The sequence below is a fragment of the Melopsittacus undulatus genome, chromosome 4 (genome assembly GCF_012275295.1).
Source record: "Melopsittacus undulatus isolate bMelUnd1 chromosome 4, bMelUnd1.mat.Z, whole genome shotgun sequence".
Taxonomy (NCBI): domain Eukaryota; kingdom Metazoa; phylum Chordata; class Aves; order Psittaciformes; family Psittaculidae; genus Melopsittacus; species Melopsittacus undulatus.
This window is the reverse complement of record NC_047530.1, coordinates 109393080-109416739: the sequence shown is the minus strand read 5'-3', so window position 1 is coordinate 109416739 and position 23660 is coordinate 109393080. Positions and strand designations below refer to the sequence as shown.

General features: G+C 41.0%; 1 protein-coding gene across 1 annotated transcript in view; it reads left to right on the top strand.

Annotated features, from left to right (window-relative positions):
• Positions 1-23660, top strand: part of ADAM12 (ADAM metallopeptidase domain 12) — a 185592-nt gene that overhangs the window by 139706 nt on the left and 22226 nt on the right. Inside the window, exons 12-14 of the mRNA XM_005143735.3 lie at positions 11860-12037; positions 17540-17629; positions 19032-19227. Of these exons, the coding sequence (XP_005143792.2) occupies positions 11860-12037; positions 17540-17629; positions 19032-19227 (464 nt within the window). The remainder of the gene's footprint in view (positions 1-11859; positions 12038-17539; positions 17630-19031; positions 19228-23660) is intronic.

Sequence of the window (23660 nt, the reverse complement as noted above, 5' to 3'; positions counted from 1 at the left end):
CAGGTATGTGAATTATAGAGTCTGGGTACAGGATGTCTGTCCAAGAGCCACCTGATATTTGTGATTATCATGTTACACTCACACCATGAAGTATGGGCTTGGGGCAGAGAAATTGGCCTGTGGATTGAAACCCCAACCTGGCTTCTTCCTGTGCTGCAGTTTACTTAGCAGTAAACTGGAGTAGTGTTTTATGGGGTTACCTGATAATCCAGATGATGAAAGGTGCAGGATGTATACGGATAGGATTATTTAGTGATCTGCTTGGCAGTTCAGGTTTACAGTTATCCAGATGTAGCTGGGATGGCTGTGAACAGCTGGATTGGGTCAGGGTGAGGAGATGCTCAGCAGCATCTTCTTTTGCCTTCACCACCAAAATCAGTGTCTGGAGGAACAGCACCCTATCATTAAAGTGTGTTACACATCTGATGTCCTTTGATGGTGTTGAAAGTCTTTTCTTCCTTCCTATATCACCCATTACTGCTAATGGGATTTAGGACTACACATCAAAAGAAGGCTAGTAACAGTAATGCTGATTTTATAATGCATAAGTATACATTTGCATGATAGATGGGTGTCTGATGTCTCCTGGGGAACTGTTTTGCTCAATAGGGTTGGCTCTCAAAAGCTTTTGTGGGGAGCTGTGTTATTTTGTCATCTGCTTTTGTTTGATTTTGGGATTTAAACAACAACAAAATATAATCAAATTCATTATAAATATGTAGTTAAATTAATAAAACATAGTTAAAATCTATTAAGGACAAGCTAGGAAATCACTAATCACATGTGCCATTTATTGTATTAAGTATTAGTTGTGATCACATTTCACCTTCTTGAAAACTTAAGGAAGCAGGATATAAGGTCACCTTGACTTTGGTTATTCAGACTCTGAACTGGAATCTACAGAACCAGGCTATGAAGGCATACACCATACAGAGGTTTCCAGCACACTAGCTTCAGGAGACAGCCAGGAATGCCATGAAAACAGCATCTCGGCTTCGGTGCCAGAACAACTTGAAGTGAAAAACAATTATTCCAACACTTCACAAAATTAAAAAAAAAACATAATAATTTTAAAAGCTGAAAAAAGCCAAAAACCATTAAAAATAATATAAAAAGCTAGAAATGGGACACAGATCAGAAATACAGTGTGGGAAAGGGCACTTGAATTTACCCATTGTCTCTCTTTCCTTCTTTCTAGACATCTCGCAGCATCCTGTATCTGCAGAGCTGTTCACCATTAGCTAATCAAACCTCTATTAGTTAGCACAGTGTTTCCTGACCCTTCTCAGTCTGTTTTCAGCGGTGCAGACCTCACTTTGCACTTTTCGGTCTGGCAGCTTAGAGCTGTGGAGTCAGCAGAACTCTCTGGAATTACCTCTGTTACAGTTTGAGGAAAATGAAATTATCTCGAGGATGTAAACAGTTCCTAATTAAACTCTGTATGGTTCCCAAGCAGCCTGAGCTGAGCTCTGCACTAAGACAGGCTCCTTTGTTGCCTTTCCCTTTCTTTAATAAAGTTGATATACTGATGTAATAAATTACTTGTGACAGAGCAAGGGCTGTTGTGCCAGCAGTGCAACTGCCGCTTCAAAACCTTAAGCAACACATCCCTTTGCCCTAGTCATTCAGCACATTGCATTCTGGTCCTTCCTTTCGTAGGAAACAGCCTTGAGATTGCAGAATAGATTTATGTCAGTCTTTCCCTCAACTCCTCGTAGCCCCACGTCTGCAGTGCATTTGGCATTCCTTTTTGTTAATAATTTCCATACATTGCAGATAGATTTAATTGTTGTGGTAAATGGGATCTGCGTTGAAGAATCAGTGGTGTTGGTTGAAATCCGTTGCACGTTTCCCAGCCTTTTGCAGGAGTTGGGTTACTGTTAACAATTAGCACACAGAGTACAGGACAGGCCTTTAAAACAATAGATATTACTTTTTGCTTGAATTTAGTCTTTCACGTTTCAGTAGATGTGCTGTTAGAAGTGCAGATATTTGGCTTTCCTGGTGTAGTCCAGAGGAGAAGCCATGCAGATTTACAGTATGCATCTTCTGTAAGTGAAGCTGACAAGGAGAGAGGTTACTTCTCAAATGAAAACACATTTTATTTCGGGTATGATTATTTATAGCAGATACTTACGGACAAGTCGTGGTTTCTACTATGTGATGTATCCAGAATGGGTACAGGTTTACTGACTGGGATGCTGGTATGCGAGAGCTCAGCTGCATTTTGTCTTGTTGGTATAATATCCATAGAAAATATAGCTCTGTAAGGGGCATTTTTCTCCTGCGCTACTGCTATTGCCATGACCCATGAGAACAAATCATATAAGGACATTTCCCTCTATCTTAGCTTTCTGTTTCATCAAAAAACCTTTTTAACCTGCAGGGATAAATCTGTAATGCAGTGCATGGAGAATTAAGCACACAATGTCCAGTTTTAATTGGCGTTAATGAATTCCAAATTCCCAGAGTATAAATGGAAACATACCTTAAAGGGCATATTCTTACAGTCACATGAATGCTCCTTTTTGAACATGTGTTGTATGCCCTGAAGCACTTTAAGGAATTGATGTTGACTTGGAAGGCTGAATCACTGTAATTAAATGATGCCTACAGCTGCCTGTGCCACAGTTGTCATGGGAATCACAGAGTCTTTTGTGCTTGGGATGGATGTGCAAAATGTTTAAAATTCAGAGAGGGAAGATGTCCATTTTACCCCAACAATTGCTTCCTGCAAAGTCATTCTTTGCTAATGTCAAAGTATATTACAAAGTCCCAGACACAGTTACTGTGGGATTCTCATGGCCAAATGCAGGTAGGCTCCATTACAACATTTAGAACTGAATGGCACGGCTCCAGTGGTGAGATTGAGGTAAGAAACCACCTATTTTAGTGTAAAGGCACTGAAAATAAAGAGGTGAAATAACTGGTGTCCTAGGGAGCTTCTGTGGCTGCTTCTAACATAGCATGGAAGTTGTGCTCATCTTTGTCAGTGATGTTCTCCTGGCAGGTGACCAACACTACATGTGAAACCCAGGCTACCTCCGAGTTGGCAGGAAAGCTCCTATGGGCTTCAATAAGGTCAGGATTTCATCAGGATACCCATGGATTCCTTTATATTTCTCAGAAGCCTTTCACTGCTGGGAATGAAAAAGGGAAGCTAGAAAGTGGTTTATTGTCATTTTTATGTTTATGAATGTTGTTTGAAAGAATTCTACTTCCATTTGTCTGAGGTGATGGAGGTGATATGGGATAAACTCTTTTTTTCCCAGTGCTTACCTTGTAGCAGAAGAAGGGAAGGTGGAAATGCTGCAGGGGGGAATGCAGACTGATTTCTGGCACTGTTCTGCCTCATTTATCTTTCCTTTGGATCTTCTAAAGAAGAAAGTAAAAACTGAGCCATCCTGCTTGCGAGTTAGATACTCCTGTTTCAAAGTCCTGATTTATGAGGAGACCAGGTAGTACAGGTGTTGAATGAAATCAGCACAACCCTGTGCCCCAGGAATGTTATTTCCAGCTTTTGCTGGGCTCAGATGCTTTTTTCTCTAGCACCCACATTTCACTGACTGGCATTTCCATACCTTTCATTCTCTTACGGATAGTCTTACTGCTTTCCCCAATGGGCAACTTCTTCACATGCTTTGGCCAGAAGGCCAAATCTCTTCTCCCTGTCCTGAGTTCTTCCCAGTGGGGTTTAGTACTCCTTGGAGTGCTCTTCCCTTAACTTGCTGTTGTTTGATCTGCTCACCTGATGTTCAGGCTCATCCATCTGCTGAGGCCAAGTACCCACAGCATAACAGGTCTTTTAAATCAAGCTGGTCACACTGATCACATTGCCTGGGATATATACATACATAGCTGTGTATGCTTCTTTCGTTCTTTAGGGTGCAGTATAACATGACTTGTGTTTAGAGTTATACGCAGGCAAGATAGGAGTTCCAAGGGGGAAATGTCCATAAATAAATACCATGAGCTGGTTTTTCTGTATTACACTTTGGGGTTGGTATTCCCTTTGGTCTGCTTCTGTAAACTTATTTTGTTCTTCCTCATCCAAACATGCTCTCCATAAAATGATCCTCTCAAAACTGACTTCCCAGTGCCTTTTACCTAAGCAGAAATCAGAAGGAAGCTGATCTTCAGCAAGGTATTTTGAACAAGAGGATGAACCATTTGTCCTTATTTGTTTGTGAGTGCTGAGGGTGTTGTGTTTTGTGTGGCAAATTCAAACACAGGCCGTTCTGGTTGTGCTTCCTATCCATGGTTTCCTTCATTGCTGGCAGGCACTGTGCGCCTGCTGCCCTGCTTTTCTTTAGTCTGGGACCAGACCCGACCTGGCCTTTTCATCCTTCCCTCTACTATGTGGTGCTTTTTCACTTTTCCTGTAGTCAGCATTGGATTAACCTCAAACTCTAAGTAGTAGATTGTGAAACTTGAACTCTCAGCAATCCAGCACATTTTTATTAATGAGGTAGTGGTCTAAAAGGAAACAGAGCAAAAGATGAGCCAGAGGCAAATTCAGACTGATTATAGCTACTTCCCTTGGCTGTCTGGTTTCCAACAGGAAGAACAGTTGTCTGAGTTCAATTCCCATAGAGCTTTTGCAATGCAGATAGCTCCAGCATAGAGTCAGAATACTGTCAGCATTGATAAATTGGTTCTGTATTGCTTCACCCCCAGAATATAGAAAGGAAAGTCACAAAAGACCTCTCAACAAGAAAAAAACTTCTCTGACTGTACATTTGTCAAAGTAGAAGTAACTGCTAATAATGTTTTATTTGGCAGTTTTGTGAGTGCAGAAATATCAAACCATGACCATGGATACTGTATAAAGCCATTAAGTGTCGTTCCTTTGCAGACAGTATTTTTCTGCCCTCAAATCCCACTTTTACTATTATAAATCTGCCCTTTTGAATATTTCAGGTAGTTAAATCTTCACCTTCAGTGTAATAGGAGAGGTCAAATCTCAGCTGGGGCTATGACAATCCGATCTAGACACCTGAAGTCAGATTACTTGCATGCATGCTGGGAGTCTGCACCCCCCCAGGGCGATATTAAAATGAACCTAAAGCAGTTGTGTGTGAAGTTTAATCATTTACTTGGAAAGATTTTCTTTCCAATAACCCTGGAAGTTTCATTGCAACGCAACCATTGCCACTGCACATCAATTAAAGTCACCACTAGTGTGATATATCCACAGTTATTTATTGGATGTGTAAAATCTGCCATGTAGTGAACATGACAAAAGCTGTAGGAGAAATCTAGGCTTGTTTTTAAATCACTGACCACGAACTCAGACAGCAAGAGCTTTGATGTCACGTAGAACTACACGGCCCAATTCCGTGCTCTACTTTATTGATGCTCTAGGGATTAAAACTGTAAAAAAGGAGCAAGAGAGTGAAAAATAGGCTAGAAAATGAGTTGTCAGACATCTACTGCCTTTGGAAGCAAACTTCTCATTTCAATACTGTAAATACTGTGTATATATATATGTATATATATAAAACCACTCTACATTTTTAGCTAAATCCTTCTAATACTGCAGAAAAAGGTGTGCCACATCAGTTCTGGGACTGGTACCTTGTACAAAGCTCTATCATGCTGTTTACAAGTGCCTCCACATCTTCCAGGAAGGTTCCAAAGGAACCTCCAGCTTACCCCTTCCTCCTGGTTGTCCTGGATGTTTGCCATTTGCAAAAGCTTGGGGTGGGAGATAACCTGTGTATTACCTTTAGTGTCTGCCTTTATTGTGCATGTGGGATCTATTTTAAAACTGCATTTGTGTCTTTCCCCCTCAAAAGTGCTTATAAAGGAAGACATTGTTTCAATAAGAGATTAAAAAGCCTTTCCATATTATGGCACTTGTCTGATTTTAAACAATTGCTGTTGAAACATGAGGTGTATGAAGTAATTTGTAATGACAGAACTTGATACGTGAAGGGGGGTGTAGTATTTGAGCACCTATTTCAATATCAAAGGAAACTGGATTTTACCTCCTGCTTAATACCTAATTCTGTGAGGTTCTTTATGCTTACTAATTCATTAACATACATGCTGTACAGAATAGCTAAAGTGTCAAAAAATGACATCTCATAGCAAATTCAGTTTTATTCTAGCAGGCTCATATGTCTTAGGAGACCATAAGAAGTTGTTTTCAGGAGATGGAGAGCAGTAATAATGTCTAGAAGGTTAAATCCAAGGGGGATGCTTTTTAGTGGGGAAGAATTAAGTCAATTAGATCAGAAGTTAGAGGAGGCTGGAGAATTGTCATAGCTCCTTGAAATCAACACTTCACTGGGCCTAGAAACATTCATGTCGCTTGAGCTTCCCCCTTCTGCAGGTGTATTCTTGTGTTACTCTCTTTACTGCTGACTTTTTTCCATGGAAAAATCACTTATATCTGAATGAATGAAAGCAACCCTATCTATTTTTTAAGTTACAAACCCCCTATATTTAGGGTTCTATGTAAGACCTGGTATATGCAACAGAAACACACTTGTGCACAAGTCATCCTGTAGTCTGAGCAAGTGAGAGCTCAAAATCACATCTTCTGCCTCAAGTAAAAGGATCAAAGTTGCTCTCCTTGTCTCCAGGTGTGAGCCAGTGTACAGCCAAAAATGAAGAATTATTGGTAATAAGGAGAGTAAGTATTGCTATGTGTGAATCTCAAAGGGTCCTAGGGACGAGACAGACACAAATAGATGCTGTGATGTTCAGTTCAGACAAGGTGTCATGGAAAGTGTTGGAAATTCAGGCGCTTGACTAGTGGAATTACTGACTCAGAGGCCTGGGACTCAGCATCCCTCTTGTCTTTGAGCACCTTCATGATCCTAAAAAGCACAGCCTATGTCTTAGCTATTTCCAGAGACAGACTTTCAGGCTTGGTTTTTCATGCATTCTGGGAAAAGCCCATTCCCAGTATTATGCACCTTTGGAAATGAGGTAGTCAACAATTGTTTCAATAAGTATGCTCCAGAAAAAACAAAATGCCCTTTTAAAATTAATATAATCTCCAATTATCATATTACCTCAGGGAGGAAGGCCTGGTGGTACTTAATAGAGCTCTTTGGGGCTGTTGTGCATTTTAATTGAGTGAATAATTGTAGAACACTTCAGGGCCTTTTGGTAAAAAGCTCTGTATAAACATTACCATAATGCTGAATAATCAGGTTGCAACATGAACTGGAATAAATGAACCCTATAAATAGATATATGATTTATATCTACATATAATGTATGTATGTATATATACCAACATTTTAGAGAGAACAGTTACTTTATAAAAGTCCTACAGTTCTTGAATAAGAAAAAATCACTGAGATTGGATAGTGATAATCATAATTACAAAAATGTTAGTTTTCAAGATATTGTGAGCTTGCAGTTTATCCTCCTGTGCAATGCATAGAGAATTGCCAGAAGCACTGATGGTGTTACAGCTTCACCAAAGCTAGTTGAGAAACAGCAAAATATGTTAGTTTATGATGGAGGAACAAGGAGGAGATAGATCGAAGCTACTAAACGTTTAGGTCACTGAGGATGTAGATAGACATGGTTTGGTGGAACTAAGGGAGTTTCACTTTGGCTTTCCCAAAGCATAGCTACAATGCAGTGGTATTGTTTGGAATAGAGCAAAGATCTCCTGTCAGTGTGCCTCCAGGCATCTTCCAGATGGAGCAATGGGAAAGACAGTGAAGGCAATCGGAAAGACAGTGAAGGCAATCATGGCACACCAGTCTCGGTGGTGGTATTGGTGCTAGGCATGTAGCTGATCTCCTGTATTACCTTGCATGAATCAGTAGCCACTTTTTCTCCTGGATGCCTTTGCTGTCTGAACTCTTAATACTATCATTTTCTGGGGCAGTGACTGTTTCTGTGCTTGTACTTTCTTATTCAGCCCATTAGGAAGGGGAGTGCCTCTGAAATGGAAATGATGGAGATGAACTTTCACAGTTGGTGCAAAAAAAACCCCAGCATAGGCTTTTTATAACTCGGTGCTATCACAAAGAATTCTCTGTTCTGAAAAGGGAAATGACACAGTGACGATGCCACTTCACTTAGTTAATGAAAGGAGCCATCTAATGCAGGCTAAATGCAAAACTGCATAAAGGAAACTGGCATTTGAATGGCTTGAGTGCTTGAAATATAAATGAATGGGACAAGACCAGACTCTCTTTCTAAAAGAATCAATTACGAGGGCTCCTCATACTACTGTGAAGCTCTCATTTGCAGGAGCAGTCAAAGCTATTTTTGCTGGGAGCTGAGATATGCGGTGCTTGAGATTAAGCACATCTTTTATGCACTAAGGAGACACTGAGGAATGCTGTGGATTCAAGAGGTGTAGAAAGAATCTGAAACTGTTTTCCTTGCTGTAAACCCACTGAGGAGACTGATGTAGTGCTGGACACAATTTGAGTTCTGTAGAGTTGTATCCACAGCCAGAATGGTTTGACAAAATGATCCATTTTGCATTAAATCTACAAACTGTGTAGAAAACGTGTTGGCTACTCAGCATCCTACAAGAGGAATTAAGTTGGACTGAAGTTTCTCTTCCCAATTGCCTAAAACTAAGGGTCTGTGAAAAAAATATCTTGAGTGAAGGATAATGGAATGTACTGATTGCTAGTGAATGCTTTTACCTCTGGAATGTTCTTCAATGGCCTATATGAGCTGGTGGCTGAGGGTTTTTCCAATAGGATAAGTGCCTGAGTTACCACAGAAAGCACAAGTATTCCTGTTTAGCATGTTACTGTAATCTTGGAGATGGGTCAAGGCTGACTTTACTGTGGAGACCCCTTTACCTTTTCCCACCCAAAGGTAGTCCTTCCAGGTGAGGTCTGAAGCCTCTTAACAGAGTAATGCGAGAGACCTTCCTGTATTTGTTTAGAGTATGTTTCCTTCACATGACCATCACTTTATCATTTTGCACAAGCTCCAGATTCACTTAAACCTTGTGCCTAATGCTACTGACATCCGATATCTAAAGCTTCCCTTCCCATCTGCCAAGGATGTCATGCTTCTGATGAAACAGCTTTAAAATTGCAAAGACAGCCAAAATGTAACCCAAAATCAAAATGATCAAATGCAGTGGATGTTACATGGGATTATCGTTGTCAAAAAAGATGAAGAATGGTTGTGTGTCAGAATGCCACAGTATTAAACCTCAATTATGTTTCCAATGAAATACCAACTGGAATCAACTGATGTGGGATCTTCTCTTGCATGGTGTGGTTACCCTTCAGTTGCTCTGTTTCCAATGGTTGTGTTCATTTCTGGTTTTATTTGGGGCTTACTTAGTAGAAAAAGAGCATTTTCAGAAAATGCCATTGAATAACATGTGCTGCACTGATGTCAGCTGAGGAAATCAGCGTCAGGAGCAGGAAGAGCCAGAAGATGAATGGATTTCTTAGCTCAAAATAGGAAACAGCTTGAAGTTCCTCTGGGGGGAAACAGAAACCTCATTCATTAACAGTGACATTATTTCACCTCTAGTACAGTGTAAGGAGTCTGTTCTGCCGGTAAGGGACAGACACATCTCACATTCATGACCCTGGGCATTCATGGATACAAAGGAACACCCTAAAACATTGACAGTTTTGACTGATGAGCTATACTTACGATCCGTGTGTGGCTGAGACATATGGCTCAGGAAGAAAATACATTATGTGTGCTCCTGAATTGATTTCAGTCTGAGTATGGTATGTTACGTATGTCTCCCTGTCTCATCTCAGTGGATACCAAAGTAAATCTGGGTCATTGCAGTGAAAGGTCTTGCCTGGATAATGCAGTATTCATTTATTCATACTTTGATATGAGGATCATGTCTGATCAAGCAGTCACATACTTTGTGCAGGGTTTATCAGTCAGATATCTCTGTGTTTCTTCCCTTTTCCTTGTGTTTGACAGCAGCGAGCATCCATCCACTTGCTCATAGTCACGTACACAAAATGTTGTGGGTTGGGTTGACTAAGAGCAGGACAACAGTTTGTGGTGTCCACTTCAGAACATCTCCAATGACTCAATATAAAACAGTCAGTAGGAGGTTTCCGAAGTGCCTTTGTTTTCTGCTCCATTACTCCAAGCACCTCCCCTGTTTTCCCCTGTGGTCCAGAGCTGCAGTTAGCAGCCTGACTCCTACCTCATGCCATTCTGAAATGCCTTTATTTATCTTAGACTCTCTCATTTTGCCTAAGCATTGATATTTTCCAGAAATCAGCTTTTTAAGTGGAAATGCCTATTAACTTTCTGAGGTCATACGTAAGTGAATCACAAAACTGTTTAGTTTAACTAGACAAGCCCTACAGTGATACACGAAAATGATTCTCTTCAGAGTCATGTTTATGTACTTTTCCAATCAGCAGGCTGCTTTATTGCAAAGTAATCTGTAAGAGGTGATTTTGAATAGGCACAAAATAAGTCCCTTTCTGTAAGGTATCCATAACCTTTCTAGAAGATCCTAATGAACCCCCTTATGTCAGCACAGGAAGCTCTGTTGCATTGTGATCATCAAACATGTCTTTAATAGAAGTGATCCCTTTCTGATACCTACAAGCATCATCATTCACAAAACAAGCTTTTCATTTCAGGATATTAAAAACAACAGTAGGTTAATCGAAGTCTGAAGTTCAGCAGTGCAGAACTTCCATCTATTATCTTGCTTGTCCATAAAGATTAGGCCCTAATAACACATGAGTGATACAAAGCATTCAGTGAATAAAGTCCAGTCATTATCAAGTTGGCTCCCAGTGCTGCTATAATGTTGAATTACTGCTGGACCATGGAGCAGCAGTGACCAAGGTCCTGAGATTTAGGGGAGATGCTGTTTTATGATCTGTATCACTTGGTTGTGTACAGTGCAGAGAGGGTTTAGGACATGAGACTGATAGCCAGATCCAGGTCACTTTATGTCATATAAAGAGTTAGTCTGAAAACATCCACTAGTAACAATGGAATTAAGTCCTCCAACAAGGCCAGGTTGGACACAGGGGCTTGGAGCAGCTGCTCCAGTGGAAGGGGTCCCTGCCTGTGGCAGGGGTTGGAATTGGATGAGCTTTAAGGTCCCTTCCAATTCAAACTATTTCGGGATTCTGTGAACAGAAAACCACAGATTATCTGGTGATATTCGTATTATATCAGATCATTTTGCTAACATTGTCCATGTGTTTTGCAAAAGAAATCAAAGCCACACTGTGCCTGCAGAGTAGCCCCAAATCCTGCTCTCAAAATATGAATTTAAAAATGGGCATTTTCATTTGTGTCTTTACAGTCCTCCTGATTTAAAATAAGAACTGTATTTGCTTTAGTCATGTAGTTCCCAAGCTCGACTTTGATGAATTGCAGAAGCAGGCTCTTATCAAGTAACATGGTGGTTTTTCTCTTCTTTTTTCTTTTCCTGAAAAAAGCAGGGATTTTGCTGTACTGCAGAGCAAGATGAATTAATTTGCCACTTGAGGCTGAATTTTCCAAGAAGGATTAGGATGTTCTGCAGTCCTGTAAATGCAGGCATCCTCCTTGCAAGCCCAGCATTTCTTTAGGCTCGTGATCAAAATTAGCCTTACAGCTACTTATGCAAAAGAGGAAGAAGGAATTCCAAATGTGAACACTTGCAATCCTTAACAGCAGCTACAAATTTAAGTGAAAAAGATGGAAATTCCCTTACTCATAGTCAGAAATCATTGTAAAGGTCTTTGGCTCAATTTTACAGCAAATTGTTATATCTCCATCCTATGTTGAAGGGTTAAAGAAATCAACACAAACTTTGTGGTACTGCACAGATGTGCTAAAAGGTCACCAGTGTGACAGGAGAGAGATGTTTTCATCTGATAATACTCCCTTTCTTTTTATCTTTGTGTACTTTTCTTCTAGCTATCCATTTCCCATGGTATTCAGTAGCTGCAGTAGAAAGGACCTGGAAAACAGCCTGGAAAAAGGAGTGGGAATGTGTCTGTTTAACTTGCCTGAAGTCAAGGAGTCCTTTGGTGGACAGAAGTGTGGGAATGGCTATGTGGAAGATGGAGAGGAGTGCGACTGCGGGGAGCCTGATGTAAGACACCACCTGAGAATTGCTGCTCACCTCCTGTCTGCAGGTTTTTAACAGTAAAGAATTGGTTTGGCATGTTTAACACTATATAGTGTGAAACAAAACTCTCCCTTTTCTGCTTCTGTCTTATCAGCTTAAACCTCAAAGTCCTCAGAAATACAGGGATTTTCTGCTTGGCTTGCATTTGAGTTGCTCAAGTTCAGGCAGGGCTTTAGTTAATAATGCGCTTGATTCTCCACTGGAGAGCAAACTCTCATGGCTTCTCTAACAGACTATCCATTGCTAACTGTCATGTTACTGGCAACAGAAATTCTTCTAAGTAGTAGCTAAGAAGCAAAACTCAAGATAAATTTCATAGAATCATAGAATCCTGGAATGGTTTTGGTTGAAAGGGGCCTTGAAGCTCATCCAGTTCCAACCCCCTGCCATAGGCAGGCGCACCTTCCGCTAGAGCAGCTTGCTCCAAGCCCCATCCAAGATATAGGAGGAAGGTTTGTTTTCATATGTGAGAAGCCACTCTTATATTAATATTAATATAAATACTTGTATACAACTTACTATTAGCTAAGTATATATTTCCTTGCAGGCAGCTTCAGTTTTTAGGTCCAAGACCTTTCCTTCCTTCACTATGAGGTTTTTCTTTGCTGTTAGCTAATAACCTTACTAACAGAAATAGTGTTACCACCTCCCCAAAAGGTTGCTACTACTTCACAGATTGTTCCATTTAGTTTAGTGAATGTGTCAGAAGACCACTCAGATCAGGAGGTGATAGGAAAACCTGGAGGGGGGGTCAAATAATATCTGAGCTGACATCCTTATCCCTTTGGCATCCCATGCTTATTGGTTATATTGAACTCTCAGATGACTCGAATTAAATATATCAGTAGATGAGGATTTGCTTCCTGTGATAAATATGGTTCTGCAGACAAAATAGATCAGGACAGTTAAAAGAGCAAGATATTGCTGTATCCTTACTATGCAGTGTATTGGATTTACACAAGCCATAAGGATTTCCTGACAGTTCAATCATTCTTCAGGGTAACAAGGTTGGAGGAAGCGGGCTTATCTTGTTTAAAGTCAATAGAGTGCAAGCAGCTTGCAAATGTCTTTATAACCCAGTTATCATTCTCTTTTTCATTTTTGGATGCTAGTGATACCTTTTCAAGTCAAAGCCACTTAACATCAGCAAGCACTGACTTGTTTGGCTCTTCTTTCTCTGTTTTTCCTTTTTACTTATATTGGGAAACTGCAGCTTGGGCCCAATTAAAATTAATATGGAATTTACTGCAATATTCTGAGTGGTACCAGAAACCCCATAAGATTTGTTAATAATTCAGTGCCCAGTCATTTATACCAGCTGAGCTTTGTCAGTGGTGTTGCAGTATTTGACGGCATAGAAAGCTGTCCAGTAAGGCATGCTAGTGGTATTTTATCAGTGATCAGAATTAAATACCTTGTATCAGAACAGAAGAATTGACAACACTTTCTCCTCAAAAATGGTATCAAATCTTATGGTGTGACTGGGATGAGAATATCACATGCAGGGAAGGAAGAGAGACATGGAAGGGTCTATAAATCGGTCTCTGGCTCCATGGTACAGTCAAGGGAGCTTTGGTGCTTATTTAAATGGAGGAGATCTCTGCATGTGAACTTTCCTCTCTTGATGATATTTAATTTGAATTCATTACCGAGGTGGGGATAAAACACTGGACAGGCAGAGTTGGAGAGAATAGAAACAGGGCAGAAGTGAGATGTTTGGATGTGGCTATGTGCAACTCATTAGTAACATCAGCGAGGGCTGCCATGGTAGAGGGACCAGAAACAAAGCCAGGCTATGAAAAAACAAAGCTAGGGTGCTGAGCAGAGCTATAAAGGATGTGACAGTTTGCAGGGTTATCTTCAGAACCAGAAATAGCAAGAGGACAGATGTCTGTGGTCATGTGGAGTGAGACCATTGCAAGTTGAAGAGAACATCTTCAGAGTAGGAGGAGGTAAAGGCCAGGTTAGACATGGCTTGGAGCAACCTGATCTAGTGGAAGGTGCCCCTGCCTGTGCCAGGGGGTTGGAACTGGATGAGCTTTAAGGTCCCTTCCAACCCAAACCATTCTAGGACTCTGTGAATTATCAGTCTGAATATGTAGATGTTGATAGGGGTATGATAGGGGTTGATAGGGATATTTCTCCTTTAAGTAAAATATTAGCCTTGCGTTGAGGTCTGTGCTCTTTATCTGCAATGGATTTATGAGGGTGGAGGGTCATGGCTGTAGCACACATCCCACCCTTCACTGGACTTGGGAAATGGTAATGCAGCAGGGACTTTTTGACCACCTATATCCACACTAAAGTCTCATATTCATCAACCACTGGCTGTCATCTTGAGTACAATGATGGTGGCAGGTCCACCACCAGACCAAAAGTATAAGACCCAACCCAGGCTGATATTACCGATTAAGATCCGACTTAATTTCAGATCATATTACCAAAACCCATCTGATGTGTTACAGTGTTTGTGGAAGGAGGGTTAATGGAAAGATAGAAGAAAGAGAAGAAATAATTCCTGGTTCCCTGAGAAGTAAGAGGTCACAGATGTGGCTAATCTTATAACAGGCTGCAAGGGGGACCTGAAAAATACAAACTGGTAAATCAGAAGTCAGACAAATTACTTCCAAATGTAATTAAGAGCTAGTGCCTGAACAGCTGTGACATGGCAGAGATGAGTCAATACAGCTTTTGTGCCAGGAAATCTTGTCTTACAAACCTAACACAGTGCTCTGAAGGACTTAACAAGTGGATGGATAGGACTGACACTGTTAGTGCAGCCTGTTAGGAGTTCAGAGAGGGTTCAGACCAAAGCCTCTTTAGGAGACTAAGCAGCATCTTTAAGCAGCCTCTAAGCAGCCTCTTTAGTATACTAAGCACGAGAGAATATTGCATAGGCAAAATATGGTTAAAAGATAGCAAATACAATCGGGTCTAAGGCATCTGTTTCATGCAGTGGAAGATTTGCTGCGATGTATCCATGAGATGTGTCATGGCAAGTACACAGTTCAGCATATTCATAAACAGCCTGGGAAGAATAGTCTTGAATTTGCTGATGACATTAGTTAGGATGCTTGAGACAAGAGCTGGCTGTGAAGAGCTGCAGCAGAACCTTCTGAGACAGCTGGACTGGGCATTAAGATGACAAATGGGATTCAGTGTGGGGGGATGCACATTCCAAACTTCACATATAAGATGATGGACTCTGAGCTGACTCTGACTGTAGAGGAACAAGACTTCATATTGCAATAAATAGTCTCATGAAAATGTCAGCTCCCTGCTCAGGAATGGTCTAAAAGGTAAATAGGCTGTTAGAAATTACTAAGAAAGAAATAGGAAAACAAAACAAAGCACCACTAGGCCTCTATAAATCTGCACCGCACTGAGTCTGAAACTGCATGTGCAGCTTTTTCCTACCCTGCCCTGATCTCAGGAAGGATAAAGCAGAATGAAAAAGGCTGAAAGAAAAGCAATAAGGTGGTTGAAAGCTTTGGAGGGGCTCTGGGTTGAAAGGGAGAAAATGAAGGAAAACACAATAGAAGCTGATAAAATCATGAGTGAAATGGACAGAGTGAGAAAGGAGAGATTGTCCCCAACAAGAACTGTGCACATGAAGGTAGAAAAGGGCAGGTTTCACACAAACAGAAGGAGATGCTCCCCAGACTGTGCACCAGTTCCTGTCCACTGAATGTTATAGCTGCTAAAAGTGCCCCTGGAGCCAAGGAAAGCCAGACTAGGAAGGTATCATGTATATATGTTCGCATTCTTGTTCTTCAGCATCTTCTGCTGGGTGCTCTCAGGCTGATTCAATGTGGTCTGTCTTGTGCTCTTACAAAAGAAGGGGTGAAAACAAGGTGTACCTGGCATCGGGTAGGTGATGCCAGTATTGTCATTGTGTTAGTATGTTTGAGATGCTCTGATGAGCCCAGGAGACCTACACTAAGAAACCCACTCCCATTATTGCTTTGGTTATCAATAACTAATAGTAACAAGCTACAACACAGCGGTACATTCAGGTGGCAGCCTCCAGCCTGTAAAAGCCTTTGGAGCCTTTTGTTTGCTTTCCTGTTTATATTAAAACCATTCCTGACAATTTAATAGCCCAGGCACAAAAACCTTTTACTGAGCTCATTCCCTACAATAGGTAATAAGTGAGTGAGCTATTGGAAATTTCAGAGGCTGCAGCAACATCATTCAAAGAGCTGTGTCTTTATCCCAGTCTGCCTGTGGAATGCCGATTGCTTTCCTTGGCTGGCTGGTATATGGCTAGATGATGGGGTATGGAGGCTGGCTGTGTCATAAGTACATTAGTTGGACTGACATTGCTTTCCTCCACTCTCATATTGCTATTGAGGTGAATTCATAAACTGTGCTTCTGTGCAGAGGAGCGTTGCTTCTTAAACACAGCAGCTGCAAAGAAACACTTGCGTAGCCTGCTGCCTTCCGGCATGATCCAAAATAGGTGCAGGAAGTTGTTCCACTGATTCAGAGCGGCGCAGATAGCTCTGTGTATTCAGGCAGATGTTATCTAAGAGCACAGTGAAATGCTAAGAATCGTTTTGCTCTTTATTTGTGAGCACAGTGGAAGCCTTCTCATCTAGTTGGAAAGCTTTGTGAAAGCCAATAAAGTAACAAGAGGGTGTGAACATCACTCTAACCCATTTATTTCTCCTGTGTTCCCTATATTGTTAGTGATCCCTTGTTAAGTCAAACTGACTTAACGCAGCTGAAGAGCAATTTTGTCTGCTGCTGGTTTTGTTAGGGAGAGATGAGATTCCAGCACAGCTGATGTAACTTGCAGAGTGTGAGCATAATCTTGGGAAAACAAATCCATTGTTTTCTTACTAGCTTTTTTTACTGAGGAAAAAGTTTCCAGAAGCCCACACATGCCACCATCTAATCTGTATGTGTGAAACTGGGACGTATCAGTGAGTGCGAATGCAATTCATACTCATTTCATTTCTCAAAGCTCTATTACTGACATACCCTGATAAGAGATTATGTGTCATCATCTTTCTTTGTGGCAGCTACCAGCCCCCATGCAATGCAGGAGTCTGGTGAGCAACTATCACAAAACAGATTGCTGTAGTCATGATGCTCAGTAAGTGCAACACAGGTCCTGAATCCTCATTGGAGGCAATGGAATCATTCTACCGATTTTGTGGAAATAAGACACCATACCACTGTATCAGGATTGGTACCAACATACTTGAGTTGTTTGTGGTATTTGGGATTAGATCCATAGCTAGAATAAGCCAGCCTTCCTCAATGGCTGCTCTGGTTTTACTACAATGCTTGTGCTTGTTGAAGCTAAGGACAGACAAGACTGTTTGGATCAGGTTATAGACTTTCATGCATAATTCATTATTTCATGCCTTGCTTTTCTTGGCAGAGCTATAGGCAGCCTCTTGATTTACAGCTCATTGTGACTCAAAGTTGTCTGCTCTAAATTTATCCTCCATGTAGGAATGTACAAACCGGTGCTGTAATGCGACTACCTGTACTTTGAAACCGGGAGCAGTGTGTGCGCATGGACTTTGCTGCGAAGACTGCCAGGTAGACCAGCGGAAACCTTTCTTATCTATATGGGGTGGGTAGAATTCCATAATCTTCCCAACTGCAGAGCAGTAAGCAAGGATGGAGAGCAATCAAACTGGTATCATTAAGCATTAAGATGCTTGCATTTCCTGTAGGCAATTACACCACTTTTCAAGTTGTAAGAGTTATGGAAAGAGCAGATCAACAGACTCTTGTAATGGTGTCTGTGCTGTTTGTAGCCACTTCACCTGCTCATGCAAAACCTCTCCTTTTCCACGAACTTTTGTATGCTTTGATTTCTTGTCATGCCTTTCATGTTGTGCTCTGCTGAGCAGTCAGTAAATGCTGGCCACTTTTTAGGAGAAGGCTCTTAAAATATTAATTCTATCAACAGCATATGTATTTTTAATGGCAAATCATCAGCTCTCATGGACTCCTAACTTACTATAAAAGCTAACTTGCTGCAGGCATTTACCTTCTTGAATTGTCAGCCTGTCTCTTGCATATGGGCTAATAAAGCATTCAGCATGTTTCCATTGTGTTGGTGGCAACCATCTGCCTAAAAGCTCAGTAGCAGCAAGCTATCAAAACAGCCAGCAAATGCTTTTTAGCAAAATCAATCTTTATGTCTTTTTGCCTTTTAACCAAAGGCACTGTGGTGATGCAGTTAAAATTCAGTGCTGCTCCCAGAGCACACCCATCTTTTGTGGTTGTTGTTGATCAGTGAGTGTTCAGATTGGCACATTCCACCATTGCCTACTGGTTGCCTTCAGCTCTGAAATAATGTAGTTATCCAGGGAAATCAGGACAAGACAGGAAAAGTTACATGGACTAGTTGTATAATTAAGTTGAAGATGATCTTGGTGCCCATGACAGAGTGATTTTTCCATGAGGAAATGCACCTCCATCCCTGGAAGCTAAATCCAGAGTCAAATGGGCTGGTATCTTCGTGAGCCATAAGATGTAATGTAATGTTACATGGTCAGCTGGCTGCCCTGATCACTGCAGCGTTGTTACAGCCACAGGCATGACAATGTTTCTGCTCTGAACTTTCTGGTCTTTTTTTGCTATAGAGCATCCTTGGCACTACAGCCCAAAATGTTTCTGTGCCCAGGTGTGATTGAAGGAGGCATGCGGAAAACTTTGGTTCCTATGTGAAAATGAACAAAACCTTTCTGACCCAAGCCATATGAACCATGTTTGCAGCTGCAGCTTTAGTTCGGCCCTCCTTCCAGACAAACCCTTCACAACACGTGTCAAATAAATATATTTAAAGAGCTACATAACCCTTACGCTGCCCTCTGCGGTCAGTTGGTGCAAAGCCAGTGGGAAAAGCTGTTCATGTGCTGCATGGGTTGTACCGCTGCATAGCTCTCATTGACTGGAAGTACACCAGTTAAAGTTGTTCTTTGTTTTGCAGCTGAAACCAGCAGGGATTTCTTGCAGAGAATCAAGTAATTCCTGTGACCTGCCAGAGTTCTGCACAGGAGCCAGCCCTCACTGCCCAGCTAATGTGTACCTGCATGATGGGCACGCGTGCCAAAGGGTGGATGGCTACTGCTACAATGGCATATGCCAGACCCATGAGCAGCAGTGCATCACGCTCTGGGGCCAAGGTGAGTTTGAGAACCAGGAGATCTGTTTATGAGATAGACTTGGGGACAAAAAGACCGTGTGATTTGGAGGAGTTTTATACAGTACCAATCTACATCTATTCTTCTCTGAAAGGGAGAACTGAATAATGAGGGAATCATTTTGCGATTCATTTTATCCTTGATTTGCAGTCATGTTCATTTCTTGCAGCAGGAGGTGGAGAGCAACAGTAACTAGGTTCATTCTGCAGCACTGCAGCAAATGGCAAGGTGAACTTAGACAAATCATTTAACTTTGACTTTGATATGGCCTTATGTCATCTTACAAAGTGCTGAATGGTCTTGACAGGTTGAAATCACATCCCTTTTCTGACTGGTGTGTAAGCTACCTTCTGTGCTCTAAATTGCTCATCTGCAAAATACATATGTCTGTCTACATCCCAAAATAGAGCTGAGTATTTGATATTAACATAAAGTTCTTGGATCGTTGTGTATATATTATTGGTTGATGTTACCTGTAAACCTGTCTCCTGACTAGCGTATGCAGACTATGCACTGAGGAAAAAAGAGATGTTCTTCTCCATGGTAATTTACTTTCTTTTTGCAAAACATAGCATGAGGTCTTGGGTTAGCCTAAATGGATGATATCCCAGGAAATCCATTCACCTTTCCTGTAGCCCTCCCATTGAAATAGAATCATAGAATGGTTAGGGTTGGAAAGGACCTTAAGATCATCTAGCAATGCAAGTATTAATTCTGCATTTTGTCATCACATCCTGCATCACTGGGGATAAGTCATCCTTCATCTCACTTATCCCACTCTCCAATGGGAAAACCACTTTTACCTTTCCTGAGGAGGAGCATTATTTAGAGATAGATTTAGTTATTTCTTTTAAACTAACTTTTTCATCTCCCTTAGCCTCTTTCAAGTCAGTATCTCTCTGCTTTTAACTCTGTGCCGAAACATATGGATCAATATATACTGACAAAGAGATGCTTCCTTTAGTCAAAACCCTCATCAGAAGTCTATTGAAGAATTTATGTTTTATTTTAAAAAGCATTAAAACATGTCAAGAACTAATGCCACTGATGCAGATAACAGGTTAGCTTGGTCATGTGGGTCTAAGAACCTGTTAGAAGAGTTCCCCTTCAAAATCAAACTCCTCATGTGGAACGAAACATGCATCCGATACATTCCTCTGAATCCCTGTCGCATCGTAGAGGTAATATGAGCTCATATAGGCATGCACAATTATAGCCTCCAGTCAGTCATACTGGGATTTCTAATCCCCCGGATACAGAGATGTTTTCTCTTGTATAAAGCAACAGTCTCCTTATGAACCAGTTTCCCATGCCATGGGAAGATGCTCAGTCAGGCTGTTAATGATTTCAGATGCTGAGAAAAATTCAGCTAAAGGTCAGGGAGCTGAATTGCTGCAACTCCCTTGCCAGGCCTGTTTCCTAATGCAGCAAGTCCTCCAACCCCCCTGGGCTCCCCTAATTCTTTCTTGTCTTCTTTCTTGGGACTATTCAACGTGGGCACTGCTGTGCGTGGAGGCTCCAGTGGTTCAGGCTACAGAGGCCTGCTTATGAGAAAGATGATTTTGTTAGGAACAGAGTTCAAAACCACTTTAACTGAAATACTCATTTATCTTGGAAATACCGAAAGATAAAGATTTCAAAAGGGAGGATGGGACATTACCAAACCTGAACTGAAAGGCTTAATTCGTACCACATTTTTGGAAGCATAAATTGGAAATAATGCCAGCAAAGTAAACTGTCAAGCAGTGTAGCAGATAGGATGCAAGGAAAACCCAAGGCCTCTATTCTGTATTTAAAGACTGTGTATGTTAATATCCACTGTTTGATAACACTTCTTCTGGTTGGAGTATGAGTAGATGTGGGGTAGAATGGGAACAGGGCTAGTTGGGCCATGTAGTTGGAGAAATATGGTAGATGTATAAAATGTTTCTTAGAATCATAGAATAGTCAGGGTTGGAAAGGACCTTAAAATCATCCAGTTCTAACCCCCCTGCCATGGGCAGGGACACCTCACTCTAAACCATGGCACCCAAGGCTTCATCCAACCTGGCCTTGAACACTGCCAGGGATAGAGCATTCACAACCTCCCTGGGCAACCCATTCCAGTGCCCCAACACCTGTACAGCAAAGAACTTCTTCCTTATATCCAATCTAAACTTCCCCTGTTTAAGTTTGAACCCATCACCCCTTGTCCTATCCTACCTTTCCAGCTTTGCTTTCAGAAGAAAGAGGGACTTGACATTGAAGGTGTTGTCCCTGGACTTCCTATAAAAAATATACATTTCAACCTTTTACATATTGTTGTAATGGATAAGAATTGTTGTTAACAATGTGTGTCTGGAGTGAGGAAGCATGGGCTTTTTGAAAAAGAAAACAACTATATTTAAAGAAAAACCAGATCACAATCATTTACATTAATTCTTTTTTTCTTCTTCCCACTTGGAGAAAGCCATGCAGAACAAAATACAATAACGTCTCTTAAAATAATATTCAGTATATTAAATTCCTTATCAATATCTTCTTTTGTCTATCTTCCTTTACTCATCAGGCTGCAGATGTCCAGTAGCCCAATGATAAACATCAATCTTCATATTTTTAGATCTAGTTAAAGAGAAATGATGAGCACTGTCAGAGCTTGTTTACTTTAGGATAAGCAATAGGAGCCTGTTTGCAGAAAGAAGTACTTGCTTTTCCTGGAGGGTTTTTTTGTTACTTTCAACAGATAAATTCAAATCAAATAGGGGAATATGTTTTGTTATTTCCTGACTGCAATAACATGGAAAGCTTTGTGTGAAAGAGGGGAGGAGCACTGGGGACCATCTCCAAAAATACCAATTCTTCTTAAAGACCACGTTCATTCAAGTTTGCTCCCAGAACTCACAGATTTATCCCTCTCTTATCTTAATTCATATCCCTTTGTTTCATATTCAGAAATACCAAATGGCACTGGTCTGACCTATTGATAATAGTTGGACTACAATCAATATACGTTTATGTAATGTTTGGGAGTCCATTGACATTTTCTGGGAGCAACTAGACACACAGATAAAGTCACTTAAGAGAGAGAAATTATTGATTACCAAAGAATAGAAGATTCTCATCTTTAGACTCATGTTATTTTCTGCATTGACAGGAAAATGGCTCTTGAGGGAAGGAAAGGAGATGTCTGTCAGTGTGTTTCCCTGTATTTCCCCAAGAAGATAAAAACCAGTGACTTTGAGGAGCCATTGACGGCCATTGACATAATAATTAGGACATACTTAAATTTATTGTGTAGGTATGGCCATTTGTTTAAGCAGCAATGATCTTAATTTTAATGTCAATACTTGTTACAAAGGTCTGTCACTGGGGTAAGAGCTTTGCAGTTTTTTCCCAGGTACAACCCCATAGAATCATAGAATAGTTAGGGTTGGAAAGGACCTTAAGATCATCCAGTTCCAACCCCCCTGCCATGGGCAGGGACACCTCACACTAAGCCATAGCACCCCAGGCTGCAAAATAGATGGGCTTCCCATCTAAGTCAGCTAACCAGGCCATTGCTAACTGGTTTTTGCAAAAACACTAATTTAGCTATGAAGATTTTAAATCAATAAAATCAAAGTATTCTGATCATCACATATTTACAGCCAGGTCTTTTCTTTTGGAGATGTGAAAGACATTCGTATTCTCAGAGGTAGTCAGAACTAGCATAATCCTTAAATGCAAACTATAACAGCTCAACCCCATCTCGTTCTTACACACACATAACAGGGATCATCTGGATGAAGAGAGAGGCCATGGGGGGCTTATGGAAAGTTTGCTTTGCACCATGAAGTGCAGTAAAATGAATTGCATGAGATGTAAAATCCAGGTGCAAATCACATGGCAGAGAACTGTATTTTTATGCTTGTATTTATACAGTTGTTCATGGGGCTAGTTGCCATAGCCTGAGCAATAGAGCTTCAGGAGGTTAGGGGGTTTTTGCCCTCCATACCCATAAAAGCTCTATAATTCTTTTAAGTAAGTGCTGAGACAGTGCTGGGAACTGAGCTGCAATATCTTTCTTTCCCACTGTCAGCCTGATAACGGATATTTCTGTGTTCCTGGAATCAGCACCATGGTCAGAAATTCCTCTCTTCTCTTTCAGGAGCCCGTGACAGTGTTTTCTCATTGCAGTAGGTCTTGCACTGATCTGCAATGACACAGCATTTCTGTATCACTTCCAAAAGCATAAAACATCTCTTTTCTTGCAACCATAGAGGGAAAGAAATGGGCTCATCAATTTACACATTTGAAGGGGAAAAATAGTCTCCAGGCTGACAACTGCAGTGGTGAGCTTTGACCTCCTGCAGTTTCAAATGGCTGATTTAATCCCTTGAATAAGGCTTGGCATGGAAAAGCTGACAGGACCTTAATTATAGGGTCACGATACCATA